Source organism: Phascolarctos cinereus, unplaced genomic scaffold, assembly GCF_003287225.1.
Source record: "Phascolarctos cinereus isolate Bilbo 61053 unplaced genomic scaffold, phaCin_HiC Scaffold_7;HRSCAF=346, whole genome shotgun sequence".
Lineage (NCBI taxonomy): Eukaryota > Metazoa > Chordata > Mammalia > Diprotodontia > Phascolarctidae > Phascolarctos > Phascolarctos cinereus.
Genome location: NW_027556180.1, coordinates 101426292 through 101443621, shown reverse-complemented (window position 1 = coordinate 101443621; position 17330 = coordinate 101426292). Strand labels below are relative to the sequence as shown.

The following is a 17330-nucleotide window of genomic DNA, read 5'->3' as shown; positions in this document are numbered from 1 at the left end:
GTCCTGTTGTACATTTCTTAAGTGTAGGTTTACACAGTATATTTCAAAAATACTGTTTTTGGGGCAGCTAGGTGGTGCAGTGGATAGAGCTCAGGCCTTGGAGTCAGGAGGACCTGAGTTCAAATCCAGCCTCAGACACTTGACACTTACTAACTGTGTCACCGTGGGCAAGTCACTTAACCCCTATTGGCTCACCAAAAAGCAAAACAAAAAAAAAAAACAACAAACAAAAATACTGTTTTTGTCCCAGGACAATTGAAGTGGTTAAATTCTTGAAACTAAGGAATGGTAAGGAAGGATTTAAAGTATGAAATTAAGCTTACTTCTTCCAAAAAAGGTATTACCTCTTGTATACATTCTCAGAGTGTATGATGACCAAAAGTAGGATAAAAGAATAATAGTATTTTGAAGACTTATTTTTGATAGTGAGCTAAACCTCTAAACCTTACTTATAGTTAAAGAACACAGGGACAATAAAGAAAATAAAAAATGCGTGACAAAATAATTGCCATTATTTCCTCTAAAATCTTCAAAGTCTTTATCGGGAAAAATTGTGTTTCAATATATTAGACATAATTATAGTGCTAAAGCAGAGAGATGAATGGACTTTTAATGAAATACTGACGGACAAGAGGTCAAATATCTTTATATTTCATTTCTAAATGACTACATTTCAAAGGAACAGTAGCTATACAGTGAAATTTTACCAGGCCAGCACATGTATGTACAAGGGCTGAAGGTAAAGGGTAGAAGGTAGTAATAATTCTCCATTCATGTTTCATTATATTGCTTAGATTTAATTGAATTTGTAACTTGTGTGACTTGACAGAATAAAGAGGGTTTGTTTTGTTTTGTTTTGGTACATAATTGTTTCTGTAGTGTTTCATTCCAAGCAAATGATTATTTTGCTTAATCAACAGATCAATTTGCATTGTTTTTATTCTTCTCTTGTGATATAACCGCCCTGGGGGAGGTGGGCACAGAGTGATGAATGTACATTTTGGAATTCTTACCTCTTAAAAAAATTCAAATTCTGTATAATTTTTAGAACTTTAAACATTTTTTAATAGATTAACATCAGGAGAAGTCTTTTATTAAAAGAAAATAGTCAAAAATAACAAGAAGTACCTTTAGCAATGGACAGTAAGGAAATTTAAGGATAAAATTCCATTTTTTTGGAAGCTTAAGATTTATGGAGAAAATCATGAATTTTAAACTTTACTGATTTGCTAATAGGATTACCCTATTTGTGCCAGTTATAGAACCATTGACATTTGCATATATGATAAAGCCTTATCTATGTTGAATTTAGGCTTCTGGTAACATCAGCCTTTTAGAACAGAGGCCCCAAATGAAATAAAGTAATCTATAATAAAGCCCCTTGACAATGAGGGAATTAGTATCACTAAGCTTATTTGTTTATTACATGGGTGATTCATGGAATAACTTAGGTTTTTTTGTCTTACTATGTAAAAATAATACAGCAGATTAGGAGTTGTGAGAAGAAGAGCCTCACAGAAAACAGGGAATAGTGACAACTTCCTGTGGAAAAAGACAAAAAAGTGAATAAAATGTTAGAAGAACTATAGAGTTTGTGGTCAGTTAGTGCTGGAACAAATAGAATGACTTGTCTTAATAGATAGTGAAACCAGGATTGTATTACAGATTGAATGGGTGAAAAAGTACAATAACTAATATTCATTGTGATTCTTGTGTTATCAAGTACACATTAAAATGGTTTTATTTACTATGTATAGTTTGGGTTGGACTGAAATAGCAATAATGTTTCCTACCTCTAAAAAAAGAATTCCATGAAAATTGATTTAAACGTTTGAAAAATTGATGGTCAGTGTAGGAGTAATAAGACATAAAAAATTCATCATTGTTAAATATTTAATTTAAGATACTGGGCAACTGAGAGATTTTTGTATTTTGTATTGGTGTGGATGCATAAGGAGGCAATACTGAATGCGGAAAGTTAGATAACCTGGGTTCAAATCCTCCTCTTTCAATTATTACTTACATATTCTTGGGAAAGAACATAGCTCTGATTCTTGATCTTCATCTTGAAAATAAAAATTTCTTGAGGACTTGAGGGCCCTCAGAATCCCTTTTGTCTAGATCTGTGGTTCTGTGGTCTTTTTTACAGAACCTGCTTAATAAGTTCATGGGTTTTTATTTTTAGAAAAACTTTTTAAATGACTATGAAAAAGCATTAAAATTTTTATGTAGGACTATGTGAGAAATATTTCAGCATGATTAATAAAATACTAATATATGATATTAAAATGCATCAAATCTCATTATTCAAATGGATTTATAATGCATCAAATCTTTATCACATCAAACTTTTTCCATTGTTTTTGTGATTGTATGTAGTAAACCTTAAGTGCGATTCTCTGCAGGAAAATAATTAAGAACATACGGATTTTAGTGATGATTCCCAGAACTGAAAAGGGCCCAAAAGAAGTGCTCAGGAGAAGACATCTCTTGTAATTCTATCAAATTTGTCAGTTTCTCATGTTTGACATGGTATCTTTTTGATAAATTCATTTCTCATTCATTATTTTTATTTGCTCATTCATTTTTTGCTCATTATGTGTTCAATCTTTTTCAGCAATCTTTCTGGGTTCTTTTCGTGTGCCTTATGAAGAAATAAAAATAATGATATTGGAAGTAGATGAAACACAATTGGCAGAGTCTATGATTCAGGTAAACAAACGGAAAGATAGTTTTTACACTAATATATCAGTGAGGTCTTTCATAAAATAGAATTTTTTTTTACTCAATTAAAGTTTTCCTTACTGAAAGCCCTTCTTTAATGTATCACTATCTATTATTTAGATATGTATTTGGCCTTGAGTTTATTTGCATGTTTATATTAGACAATTTTTTATTCATCAATCTGTACAGTTCTATTTGGTGTCCGTTTCTTTTAGGTTATTGTTATTTGCAAGCTTAGGATTTTCAGAAAAACTTAATCTGATACTTCCAAGTAGTTTTTAAAAAGTGTCTAAATCAATAAATAAGAATTTATTAAATGTCTACTATATACTAGGCATTGGGGATAAAAAAAGACAAAAGCAAAACAATTCCTGCCCTTCAGGAGTTTATATTCTCTTGGAGACAACATGTACACATATATGTGTATGTATATATGTGCCTACATTTATGAAATATACAAAATAAATTGTGTTAATTTTTAGGGAAGGACACTGGTAACTATGTGAATCAGATTGAAAGAGGGCATAAAGAGAGCACAGTTGAACTGATTCTTCAAGGAGATGGGTACAGATAAGTGATGGATACAAAGGCACAGAGAGAGGAGAAAGATTGTCCTTTGTAAGAAGCAATAAGGAGACCAGAAAGAAGAACCCCTGAATGCATGAATGGGAGTAATACTTAAAATGGTTGGGAAGTTGAAATTGTCACATAGCAGAGATTCAATTTGATTCTGTAGGCAATAAGTAACCCGAGGAGGGTTGTTTTGTTTTGCTTCATTTTTGTTTTTGTTTTGAAGCAAGGAAATAACATTGTCTGATCTACTACTTTAGCAGCTATCTGGAAGATGACTTGGAGGAGATAAGAGACTTGAAATAGGATGACCAGTTAGGAGTGTGTATCATTGATTGAATGAATAAAAAATTTGTATTAAATGTTTTCGTTGTGCCTAGTATATACTTGTCTCTGAGGATACAAATAAAAAGGAAATATAGCCTCTTCCTTAAGAGTACTTATATTCTGGTGGAGAGAGTACACACCCAGGGGAACGATAGCCTATCAGGTAGTTTAGTCCAGGAAGTTACTGGAGTGGTGAATAGGGCAATAAGTAAGTAAACTGACACACCCTATCCAAGGACAATGGCAGAGTTGACTTGACTGTGGTTCATGGTTCTAGAACTGTTGAGGTCAAGGAAGGAGCTGGTACACACAGATGGCTAAATGGTTGAAAAGCTGTGCAGATGATTAGAGAGTAGGAAGTTGACTGAGCATAGCAGATGGGATTTTTTTCTGAAATAGTTGTCCAACAGAGGTTGTAACCAATAAGAAACAGACAAATACAGGAAAAAAACTCAATAGGTCCTTAGGACAGAAGTTGTTCTAGTAGTTTAGGCAAGAGGTGATATGGTTCTGATCTAGGGTTTTTATGGTGTTGGTGGAGAAGTGGATGGTTTTGAAAGATGTTTTGGATGTAGGAAGGAGAAGATTAAGCAACTAACTGGATGTATGGTGAGTGACAGTTGAAGGGGAAACTGAGGTTTCCAGTCTGAGTGACTAAAAGGATAGTTCCCTTGACAGAAATAGAGGAGTGGGTTTGGGGAAAAGAGATCAATTCTATTTTGATCATATGGAATTTGAGATTTAGGATACATGCCAATTATCTGGTAATTGCCTGTAGAATCTTAGATCACATCTCTCAAATAAGGAATCAGGGGCTGTATAGTGGTGCTTATGGTTTAGGTTTTTTTTTTAATTTTTCTTGATTTTCTATATGTGAAATGCTAGCTGTGATTCTATATGGGAGAGAAATAGATATCCCATACAAAAAATTCCTAGCAACAAGATAAAACCTTTTCTTATTAATATTGCTTTATATACACACATATGTGCATATTATATCAAGTGATATTAATTTATGTTTCGCAAGGTAAGGAAGGTTATCTCTGTCAGATAAAAATTTCTAAGAAGCAAAGCTGTGACCTTGTAGGTTCATAGAAACTTTACAGATCAGGTATTACAGAAAGCATTGAAGAAATGAAAAATTTTGTTGGCCTTGGCATCATCTGCAAAAACAACACTTTGGCAAGACTATAGAGGGCATGAAGATGAGTTATGTGTAACAGATTTGGAAAGTTAGCTTGGAGCCAGAGAGAGAAGAACTTTAACTGCTACACAGAGAAGAACTTTAACAGCTATACAGAGGAGTGTGTATTTTATCCTACTGGCAAGAGGGGTTCAACAGGGTTTTTTTGAGCTGGACAGTGAAATATTCAGACTTGTGCTTTTGGAGTATCACTTTGTCAGTTGTGTGGAGAATGGATTGAAGGAAATGATGCTAGTTAGAAAGCTACTCTAATAGTTTAGGCAAGTGGTGATGAGGGCCAGAACTAGGTTGAATATGGCATGAGTAATGAGAAGGGTACAGATGCAACATATGTTATGGAGGTAGAATTGACAAGATTTTGCAACTGCTTGGATGTGAGGGAAGAGTCAAGAATGACCCCTTGATTATAAACCTGGGTGGCTGGAAGGATGATAGTGCCATTAGCAGAAATAGAGGTAGAGTGGAGGAAAAATGAGTTTGGTTTTGGATATGTTTAGCTTGAGGTATCTAATGGTATACATCCCCTTGGAAGTATCAAGTTGGCAGCTGGTAATGCTGACTTGAGGTAGCAAGATGACTTTGTGGATAGAGTACTAGGCTAATGTCATGAAGATGTGAGTTTAAATTTGGCCTTAGACAATTACTAGCTGTGCGACCCTGGGCAAATCACTTAACCTGTGTTTGCCTTAATCCACTAGAGAAGTGAATGGCACACCACTCCAGTATCTGTGTCAAGAAAAGCCCCGTGGACAGTGTGATCCACGGGATCACAAAGAATTGGACATGACTGAACAATGATAATAAATGCTGACTTTGAGAACAATGAGATATTAGGCCTGGATATATGGATTTTGGAGTTATTGGTGTAGAGATGATAATTGAGCCTGTGGAAGATAATGAGGATTTAAAAAGTCACAGTAAAGAGAGAGAAGAGAAAATGTTAAAGTTTTGTTATGTACCCACAATTAGGGGGCAGAGTATCGATGATGGTCCAGCAAAAGAAACTGAGAAGGAATGCCCAGACAGAGTATGGTAGTCAGCAGCATCAAATTATGCAGTGAAGTCAAAAAGGATGAATGCTGAGACAAGGTCATTAAATTAAGCAACTAAGAGATTATTATTTTGGAGAACATAATTTCAGTTGCATATGATGAATTGACACCATATTGAAAGGGGTTGAGAAGTGAGGAAGAGCAGATAATGGGGACGTGATAGTATAGGTGGCTCTTTCAAGAGTTTGGCTGGTTAGATGGCATGAGATGTGTAACTAAGAATATAAGATGGGAGATAACAATGATAGCTTGAGGGATTGGGAAGGTGGAAGAGATGGTCTGGTAGACTTTGAGGAGAGAACGAGTTTTGAATAGCCATCATGGCAAATGCTATAGAGAGTCAATTAAGGAAGAGTAAAAGTTTTAGGGAGGCAGTGTTGCCTTAGTGAATAGAATACTTAATAAGAGTCAGGAAGACCTGGTGTGAATCCCATCTAAGACACTATGAGACCCCTCAATCTGGGCCTCAGTTTCCTCATCTTAAAAATGAGAGAGCTAGAATTGGTGACCTTTAAATCTGTGATGCTATTATTACTTTGTGGCAATGAGGGCCCACTTGAGAAAAAATAGTATAATTAGATAAGAATGGTGTATATAATTAAAGGCTTGAGTAGGCTGGGGAAAGGATTTGAGAGTGAAGAACATTACATATTGAACATCAAATTTTCAATGGAATAATAGGCTAATGCCAACTTATAAATGGAATAAAGAGATTTTGTATCAGGCTTAGTTGGTAGTGAAATATTCTGTGACACTACTTTTTCCTGCTTTGTTGACCTATAAAACAAAAAGGTCTTGTGATTTTCCCTGGCTTGTGTAGTATTAGAATGACAGGTGCTTTGATCTAAACGTGGTAACATATGACTCTTCTATCAACAGCATTTCCTTGAACAGTTTTTACTACATAGTATACTATCTTATTTGTCTATGTGTGTCATCTTTTTTTGCTGGCTCATAAATTCCTTATGAGCCAGTACATTGTGTTGTATCTGTATTCTCTGTAGCGGTTAGTAAAATTCATTGCGTGTGGTCGACACTCAATAAATACTTGTTGAATTAATGTTTATTGAACGGCTTTGTTTCTTTGTGACTATTAGACGTGGATATTTTTGATATTTGCTTTTGGTATTTGGCTAGAGAAAGAATATGTCCTAAGAGTATTGACCTTTTTAGCTTTTTTGTGTAGTTTTAATATATGTAAAATCCTTAAATTAAATCCATCATTTTCAAAGTTCTCAGATGTTTCATTTAAAAACCTGATCCTCATTTATGATAATTTATTACCCCCAAATTTATTAATCTGTTTTAAAGTACAGTTTTTTAATAAAAAGTACACTTGTATCAGTGTTGAATAGGATTCAGAAATAAACATTTGTTACCTTTCTAATCTTTTGAGATGCTTACCAATATCTTATAATTGTTTCTGGTTTGTTCAAATGTTTTTCCCACAGAAATACGAAGTTTTTTTTTTAATTTTTTTATGTTTTACAGAACAGAAAGTGACTTCAAGAGGTCAGGAGCATGTCGTTTTTCCAGAAATGTTATATATCATAGTAATTTCTTTATCATCCATATTTGTTGTAGCTATATTTTTAATTCTATTTTTCTCACTTTTTTCTTTTAACATGAAACCTTTTTTTGTTGGAAATAATGACTTGGTGAATTTTACCTAAATTTTATGGTTTCCTTTTTTTTTTTTTTTCCAAATTTTCTTCCTTCCCAATAAAGAATCTTGTGGACTTGGACTTTAGTTCCTCTGGAATAGCTGAATGGTACTAGTGGACATGACTTTGGGAATTAAATCAAGATGATTTAACTCCACAGATGCTTCTTATATTCTTAGTTATATATCTCATGCCATTAAATATCTTTTGATAGTTCTACTCTCTTCTTCCCATTTCCAGGGTTGTACCTTGATTTTTTAGGATAAATGTACTACATATTTACTGCCACTAGGAAACATAATTTTAAGCCGGATAACTAGCATAGGTTAAATTGTAGCAGTTGGATCAAATAGTATATGTAGCAGTCATAGACAAAATTGTCTTTTTTCCCCAAGTTGCTAAAAGGACATATAAGGTAAAAGAATATTGGATACATGGACATTATAATAATTTTCAGATGGCTTTTTGAATATGGGATGGTAACTTCCCTTTACCAATTACTGGAAAATCAAAATTGTAAGTAAGGAAGGCAGTAAGCATTTATTAAGCACCTACTGTCTTCCAAGCACTTGTGATAAGTGCTTTACAAATATCTCATTTAATCCTCATCACCACTGTGAGAGGTAGGCACTATTAGTATGTCCATTCTGCAGTTAAGGAAACTAAACCAGACAGAAGTTGAGTGACTTGCCCAGAGTCATGCAGCCAGTAAATAGTTGATGCTTGATTTAAACAATCCTGGACTCTTATCAACTGCATCACCTAATTTCATGGGCCCCCAGATAAGCATCTGCTTTCTTTTCCTCCCTTCAAAATCCAAACAGTGCTCAATTCTTTGAGAAACTCTTACAAATTTTTAAGAGACATTTTCTTAGTTTTTATTTCTTTTCAAGTTAGAAAAAAGTAGATTTAGAGAATTTTAAATAGCTATCATGTAGCTGTAGAACTTTGATTTTTTTTTTATAGTATCAGATTGTGCTTGATTTTAAACAGAAACTGTTGGCTATTATAATACATTTCGGAGTTCATGTAGGTTTGTTTTCATGGGACATAATTTAATTAGCAGAATGAATCACTCTGTTAAAGTTTCTTTGAAACTGCAGGAAGAGTCCATTAGACCTCCCAAATGTGGTGAGGCCCTTCTTTGTCCTTGTCATTCTTGTTTTGCTACCAAGTTATTCTTCTATGAAATGGTTATAATATATGAAGTTATTAATTTAAGAATCTAAAGTGAAGTAATGTCAGATTCAGATTTATGATGAATATTTCAACACCATCCAGTAAATGTTATTTTTCTATTTTCTCTAGTGTCTTAGATACTGGGGATGTTAGAAATCTGAGATGTAAAAATACAATCTCTCACATTTTATAACTTTCATTTTAAGAGAGGAATGAGACAAATATTTAATATTATGTGTTAGGTGCATTTGAAAGTTAAAAGTTAAAAGTTAAAAAGTTAAAAGAAACAACAAAAACCAAAACAAACCCCCCAAACTCTAAAAATCATAATCCAAGGGATAACTTTATGGTCATTGCTTAATAGGGATCTTGAGAAATGTTTCTGGAGTAGGTAGCATTTGACTTGGGCTCTAAAGACTCTATTAGACCTTAGAAGGGATGGAAGAAGGGATGATATGACAGGCATAAAGAAGAATTAGCATGAGTGTTGGTATGGAAGTGGAAAGCTGTGATATGTATTTGGAGGGACAGCAAGTAGTCTGGTTTTGCTGGAGTTTAGTAGTTTGTGGTAATTAATGAGACCTGAGGGTAGAAAATCATGATAGTACTAGACTAGAGAGTCTTAAAGGCAACTCAAAATTGTCTGAAGTAAGATTTTTGAATAGAGGAGTGTTGTGACCATATCTTATTTTTAATAAACATAATTCTGATAGTAGAATGATGGATGGGAAGAAGAGTGGATATGGGAGGACCCCTAGGAAAGCTATTATAAGTGTCTGCTAAGGACATAATCAAGGTGTGGTTCCAAGTAATGACAGTTGGAATGAAGAAGGAAAAGACTTGAGGCAACTTGTGAAGGTGTTGTCAACAGGATTGAAGCAGCTGGGTGGCACAGTGGATAGAAGGCTCTCACTGGTCAGGAAAACCCGAGTTCAAATTTGGCCTCGTTATTACCTGTGTGACCCTGGACAAATACTTAGCCTCTAACATCCTCAGCTATAAAATGAAGATAGTAGTAGTAACACCCACCTCCCAGGCTGGTTGTGAGGCTCAAATGAGATTATTTTGTAAGACACTTAGCACAGCACAAGTGTTTAATAAATGCTTATTCCCTCTCACTCCCTTGCTTGGATATTATAGTTGATATGATGGGTCAAAGATAGCTGTAAAATTCTGAGACTGGTGAATGATGGTGCCACAATATAATGAAGAAGGAAGATGAAGTTGAGCAGGAAAGATGATAAAGATGTTATGGATATTTTGAGTTTTACATGACTTTTGAAATCCCAAAAGAAGCGTTCTTTACTTTTTTGGTGATACAGATTTAGAGCTTAATACTAGAGGCATGAATTTGGGAGTTATACACACACACACACACACACACACGCACACACACACACACACACACACAGAAAGTGGTAAAAAGATTAGAGACCATTAAGGAGACCCTTGAAGGACACTTAAATTAAAATGACAGGAGAAGGATGATGAACTGACAAAGAAGTGAGAGAGTGAGTTGTTAGAAAAATTTAAGGATGATTGGGAGAATTTTTTAGTTTCAGAAGCTATCAGAGAAGGGAGTCTTTAGAGTAGATGAAAGAGTGTTCAACAGAATCAAAAGCTACATGGAAATCAAGGTGTATAAAGATTGTAAATAAAGGCCATTAGATTTAGAAGTGAGATCACTGGTAACCTTTTATAAAAATTTAATTAAAATAGAATAGCTGAAAAAAACCCCACATATTCAATGTGATCTGATGGTCATCTGAAAGATTTGTGAAAAGTATAAATGGTCAAAAAAAGCAGTGGAATTTGGAGGGTCAGTGCTAAAAAATAATTTAAACTAACAAGAGAAATAGATATAATGGAAATAACAAAATCTTTTAATCTACAATAGTTTTTCAGAGAAAGAGAGGGGATTTCTTATTATTTCACTTTTTCAATAATTTCTTATTGGTCAAGGATTTTATTTTTGCTTAAATATATCTAAAACCATCCAAGTATGATATAAATAATTGAATCTGCTGTATCAACTTTTAAGATGATGGAAGAAGGCTAATAGAACCCATTAAAAATGTCAGAGTTTTAGTTGGATAAAAGCCACTTAATTTAAAAAAAAACCTTTATAATATTGTATAGAAATATAAATTTGGCATATAGGAAATTTAGTTACCCTCTATATTGAAGAGCCATTTAATGTTTCCAGTTATTCTGCATTTGAGGTGATTTGGAAAAGTTTGAGAACTTTCAAAATATTAAAAAATTAGAAAGTATAGCATTTTAAAAAAAGTTAACATTGTAATTATGTAGCCTAGGGAAGAGAAAACTCATAATATAATGTTAGAATATTTCTTTTTTTAAAAAAAAGTATGTTTGGTCTTTAGTCCCATTATGATTTTTAGTAATGTTTGTTAGCATAATTCTGTATCAGTTTAGTATAATGTAGAAACAAGTAACTATGATTAAAATAAATTAAATAAATATAAATAAAATATAATTAAATCAATCTCATATACTTGAAGGGTGAATTTTTATATATTAATGATAAATGACTTTTGATAAGGTCCTTATTCTATACTTCTTTTATTTTCTCTCATTTTGATTGATAACCCAGTTTTCTTTATCCAAGGTTACACAGTGAGTCAATGATTTGTAATTTGATCTAATGTCTTTAATAACATTACTTTCTTTAACATTTCTTTAACTAGTATCACTTTTCTGGGAATGAGTTATTCTGTTTGTGTGTCTGGTGTGACAGTGGCATAAGGTCAAAGTTAAATAAGTTACTAACAAGTGCTGAGACTTAAACATTTCAAATGTTGATTTTAATATATGCCTAATTAAGATCATAGTTTGGAATTCATGCCTGTTCATTAGCATTCTTTTTTCTTATACCATTTAAAACTAATACACTAACTAGAACATGTCTATAACAATTTTTTTTGTAAGATAGATCAATATTAAATCTTGCTTGAGGGGGTAGTTTTATCATTGAAGTACAGAAAGTGATGCCATTATTGTGCAGTTTCACCTGTAATGTGGTACCTTAGAATGTCTCATGACTTTATGAACTCTTTCAACAGAAATTCCTCTCTTACTTGGCTGCAAAGGTGTTTTATGTTTCTGTCACATCAGCCTGTATTTCTTTTGGTTATTTGATTTAATTAAACAATGTCATTAAACCCCCTTGACTATTCTTTTGCCCATCAGCTTCTATTTTAGTAGTGAATTGACAATTTTCTCACCTGGATGAATAGTAACTAAGTGATAACACCTATATAGCTTTTTACTAGTAGTGCTTTTAGTAGTCTTACCTATAATTTCTGCCACTTACTTCTTTATATTGAAATATAATGGCAAGATTTTCCAAATTAGTAGGTGCATTCTTCAGAAAAAAAGTTTTGTGTTATTAACAGAGTATAATTTATGTAGTATTAGACATATTCCTTTCCTTTCCTTCCTTCCTTCCTTCCTTCCCTCCTTCCTTCCTTCCTTCCTTCCTTGTTTCCCACAAGTGATTTTTTTTGGCTGTTCATGGGAGATTTGTGATGAAAATTTTTAATATGAATATAAGTCTGTGAAGTGTAGTTTGTAAAGATACTGTTTAATTTCTCTTTCTTTTTTGTTGTTAGAACTTAATAAAGCACCTGCCAGATCAGGAGCAGCTGAATTCACTGTCTAAGTTCAAGAATGAATATAATAATCTATGTGAACCAGAACAATTTGCAGTTGTGGTAAGTACTATTCTTTGAAGTTTGGTCTCCTTTACTTTAGCATATGCGCTGTTATTGTTTTGGAGCAGCTTTTCATGTGATTTGGGTTAGTAATCTTTATAATAGTAATAGTTAATAGTATTTAATTCTTCATTTCAAAACTGTTCATGTCCTTTGACATGACATCCATTGGAACTCTTGACCTTACCTTCTTTTGTTTGTTTGTTCTAATATATTGTGAATATCATGCCTTCATCTGATTCATTTGATTCAAAGATTTTTTTTTTCATTTTAAAAAGCAATTTGGAACTATGCTAAAAAAATTGAATAAAAAATTAATGCCTTTTTAGTCAGATTTCATTTCTAAATATGCACCCCAAGAAGGTAAAGAACTGAAAGTCCAATAATACACTAAAATATCCACCTTTCTTGATATTGTCCATTTTCCATTTTTAATAGTTTATTGTGTTAATAAGAATTGTAAACAAAGCAGATGCCTATCAGTAGAGGAATGGTTAAAAAATTGTGGTACTGCATCATAAGAAGGGATAAGTATTAAGAATTCAGTGAAATATGGGAAGACATGAATGGATGCAAAGAGAAATAAACAGTCAAGAAAACAGTATACGTAATAACAAAAACAATGTAAATAGAAAGAACAAAAAAGAGAAGGAAAAACATTTAATGTTTTTCTAATGTTCAACTTAAGACCTCAAGAAAAATAGATTTCCCTAATTTCTTTGTTAAAGGTAGAGGATAATGGGTTCTGAGCATTGCAAATATATTATATACTTGTATCACTTGCCTTCGTTGTTATTGTGAAGAAAGTGCTTTGTAAATTTTAATGAACTATATAAATGTGAATCATTATTTTTATTATTGTTTTGTTCTTTTGTGTCCCCTAGTGTTCATCTTGGTGTGATTCATATTATGTTAGCTTCACACTGTGTCTGCTAGTTTATCACTAAATCTTCTCAGCTTAAAGAAAAATTCCCTTTATTTTTTATACCAGTTGTCTCTTGATATATAATCACCTCCAATTAAACTGTCCCTTGTAATAAAGGAAAAAAAAGTTAAGCAATATAGTTGATAGAACTCTTTGAAACTATGTGAAACATTATGTACTTGTAATTCCTCCCTGTTTTACTGAAAGAGGATGAGTCTTTTTAAAATCAGATATGCTCCCTTGGACCAGGGATAGCCATTTTGAATTGAGCTACTTTTAGTATTGTTTTATTGGGAAAATAGAGGAAATATTCCAGGAAAATATTATTAAATTTGAATTTATATTTGAATTAAAAGTTAAATTAGCATTAACTTTTAAAGATGAGCAGAAATTCTCCAGTGAAGAATCCCACAATAGCAGAAAGCTAATCTTTTATACTCAAAAAGTTGTATACTTTGTTTAAAGGTAAAAGGACTCTAGCAATGATTGGGAGGTATTAAGGTAGGAAAAAGATTACTGTGATACACTAAAAGGAACAACCACATTTATAGAAAGGAACTGCATATGACTCATTACATCACCAGAAGTTTTAGTGTATTCTGTTCATCAAGGACTCCTTGAAAGCAAGTCAGGTAAAATGGAAAATGTATCTGTGAGGAGAAAGGCAAGTATTTTCTTCAAAGCCTAGTTCAGGAGAGAGAGAGGGTAAAAAAGGCCATGATGTCACAAGCGTCATATTGAAAGTAAACTAATAAGATCGTATTATGCAAAGCTAAAATAAAAAGTAATTGCAATTTGAGGCAGCAAGTTTATTTAGTGAAACTATTAAAATGCTAATAGTTTTTCTTTAAATTAATGAGGAAAAAAATCATCCTTACGTACTACGATAGTATTAAGTGTCACTGAACTATAAATTCTCATACAGCGTTATGTTATGTCACCTTTCTTAGTTAAATAATGCTGAATCCTTTAATTTGTTAGAATTAACAAAAAGGCGGTAAGATCAGAATCCCATTCTATTTTAACAAATTGGGGACCCTCAATAATTAATCTCACTGAAAATTTAATATTTTCCTCTAGTGTTTAACATGTGATGACTTCCTATTGTCAGTCCCTTTAATTAAAAAGGCATCATTCCACTATATTCCATATAGTGTGCATGGACTGTTTTTGAAGAAATTATATGTTCAAAACCAGTATTTTCCTTGCAAATTCTAAATGATTAGTTGTAGTAGACTTTGGTTCTTAGAATTTTAGTTTATATTATTCAAATTTTAATCACAGTCAGAGAGTATGAACATTTTGGTCATGTGCTTAACGTATTACTAAATTGTTTCCCAGAATAGTTGGACCAATATACAGCTCTTCCACAGAGCATTGTATATTTCCATCCTTTGTCATCTTTGTCAGTTTGGGAGGTGTAAAGTGAAACCTCATATTTCATCTGGTTGTTAGTATTTTGCAGTTTTTTTGAGAAGCACTGGTTCACCTCCTTTAACTAGCTCTTGGGGAATGGCTTTTGGTTTTATATATTCTTAGTTGCCTATGTATATTGATATCAGGCATTTATCAGAAATTCTTGGAACATAGATTTTTCCCTCATTCAACTATTTTCCTTATCTTGCCCTCTTAGTTGTATCAATTTAGTTCAAGCTTTCAATTTTGTGTGTTTAAAATTATTTGTTTTATCTTTTGTGATTTCCTCTATCGCTTGTTAAGAATTCACCTCCTAGTCATTGCTATTACAGTACCTCATCTAGTTCTCATCCAAGTTTTAATCATATAATTTTTAATTTTCAGGTTCTATTTCATTTTTTAGTTTATTGTGACCTTTTATGTAAGGTATTGAACTAAACAATTTCCAAAATACTACTATCTAGTATTCCTAGAAATTCTCATCAAATAGTTTCTTCCATAGGTATTTATATTTGGGGATTTTTCAAACACCTGGTTATTAAGGTTAATTCTGTATAATACATCCTATCTAGGCTATTCCATTGATATACGCTTATCTGTATTTTAACCAGTACCAAAATAGTTTTGATGATTGCTGCATTATAATATAATTTGAAGTCTGGAAGTGGTTTTCCCCTTCATTATTCTTCCCCCCTCTCCCATTTATATCATATATTTTAAATCTGCAAATAAATTTTGTTATTGTTTAACTCCGTGAAGTAAGTCCCTTGTTAGTTTAGTACAGTGTTAAATCTATAAATTAACTAAGCAGTGTTGCTATTTTTATTATATTAACATAATCCAGTCACAAACACTTATTTTAAATAACAGGAGGGATATTTTTTATTTATAATGAGGATTATGTTATTTTAGCTGTTTAAAATGGATTTCATAAGCTGACTCTCAGGTGATTTAGGCATTTTGTAGTTGTTTTGAATGGAACTTCTTATATGCATCCATTACATTCTTGATTTTTATTATTGTTGTATAGAAATGCTGTTGATTTTTAGGCATTTAATTTCTTTTGTGCCTTTAATTTCTCCCTTGCCTTATTTTTATTTCATCTCTGGAATAATAGCAGATAAAAGCAAGCAAAGGGGGCTTTCTTGCTTTACTCTCATATTTATTGGGAAAGCTTCGCCTGTTTCGCCCATTGCATATAATGCTAATTTTTTTGTTTTTGATAGATACTTTTTATAGTATTCAAAAAGGTTCTTCTGTTCCTAAGGTGTAGGGATTTTAGTATAAATCCATTTTGTACTTTATCAAAGGCTTCTCTGCATGTGTTCATGATATCATCATGTCTTCATGAATATTTTTAATATGATTATTTATGATAATTAATTTTCTGTTCAAATTTCCTTTCAAATACTCAGTAAATTTAGGAATTCCCTCCAACTACGCAGATTGTAACTTGTCCATGCCTTCCCATCTTTTGAGACTCTTATCCATATCTTCCCAAAAGTTCACCACATAGATTCTCCCAGGTACTAGAAGACTTTTTTACATTCTCCTGAGATGGAGAACTCTGGTTGTTTTTTGTCATCCCTAGCTCTTGCAACCTGGTTATAGGGCATAGCTCATTCTTAATTTTTTATTTAAAAATTTCCACTAATATTCATTAGACATAGTGGTCTGTATCACTTTTCTGTCTCTTTTTTTTCCTATATATTTTTGGTATCAATAGCATGTTTTATCAGAGAAAGAATTTTTTGAAATGCTTTATGTAACATTGGAATTAATTATATATGAATGTTTGATATAGCTTGCTTGTGAATCCATCTGATACTGGTGTTTTTTCTTTGGATGTTTGTGCATGAATTCCTTTTGAAATTGGTTTATCTAAATTTTCTGTTTTTTGAATTTGAGCATGTTATATTTTTGTAAATATTTTATAAATAAGTTTCATTTGTCACTGTTATTGTCATATAATTGGGCAAAATCATTTGTAATACCTTCCTTCAAGCCTTGTCAGTTTTCCTTTGCTATTATTTTACTTTCTTTTATTAATTACACTATCCAGTGGTTTTTCTGTTTTAATCAAAAAATACATTAGCTTTTAGTGTTATTTATCGATTTAATCATTCTTTCACTTTCACTGTTGTAAATCTTTTTTTTGGTTTTCAGAATTTCTTTTTGATGTTTAGTTTTTTTCTGGATTTGTTGTCATTGATCTCTTCTTTCTCCCTTTATTGTTTGAAAATAGTAAAAAGATATCCTTATAAAGTTTGTTTTGACCGCGTAACCTAAATTTCCCTGTATTCTGTTACTGTCATCTTTTTCTCTGATGACGTTATGCATTGTTTTTATGTTTTTTTCTTTGACCGTCAAATTCTTTATGTTTAAGGCATTTCATCTTCAGTTATTTTTCTATAGTATTTTATACCCTTTATTGAATATGATTTTTATTGTAATTGTCTTTAAAGAATTGTTTAATTCTGCTTTTCTACATTTGTTTATGAGGATTTTATGCCCTATCACATGGTCATCATATGT

The 17330-nt window shown here is 32.3% G+C and overlaps 1 protein-coding gene across 1 annotated transcript in view; it reads left to right on the top strand.

Moving 5' to 3' along the window:
• The window catches only part of DIAPH3 (diaphanous related formin 3), a 447621-nt gene that overhangs the window by 196500 nt on the left and 233791 nt on the right, over positions 1-17330 (top strand). The window contains exons 19-20 of the mRNA XM_021006402.2: positions 2618-2712; positions 12353-12454. Of these exons, the coding sequence (XP_020862061.1) occupies positions 2618-2712; positions 12353-12454 (197 nt within the window). The remainder of the gene's footprint in view (positions 1-2617; positions 2713-12352; positions 12455-17330) is intronic.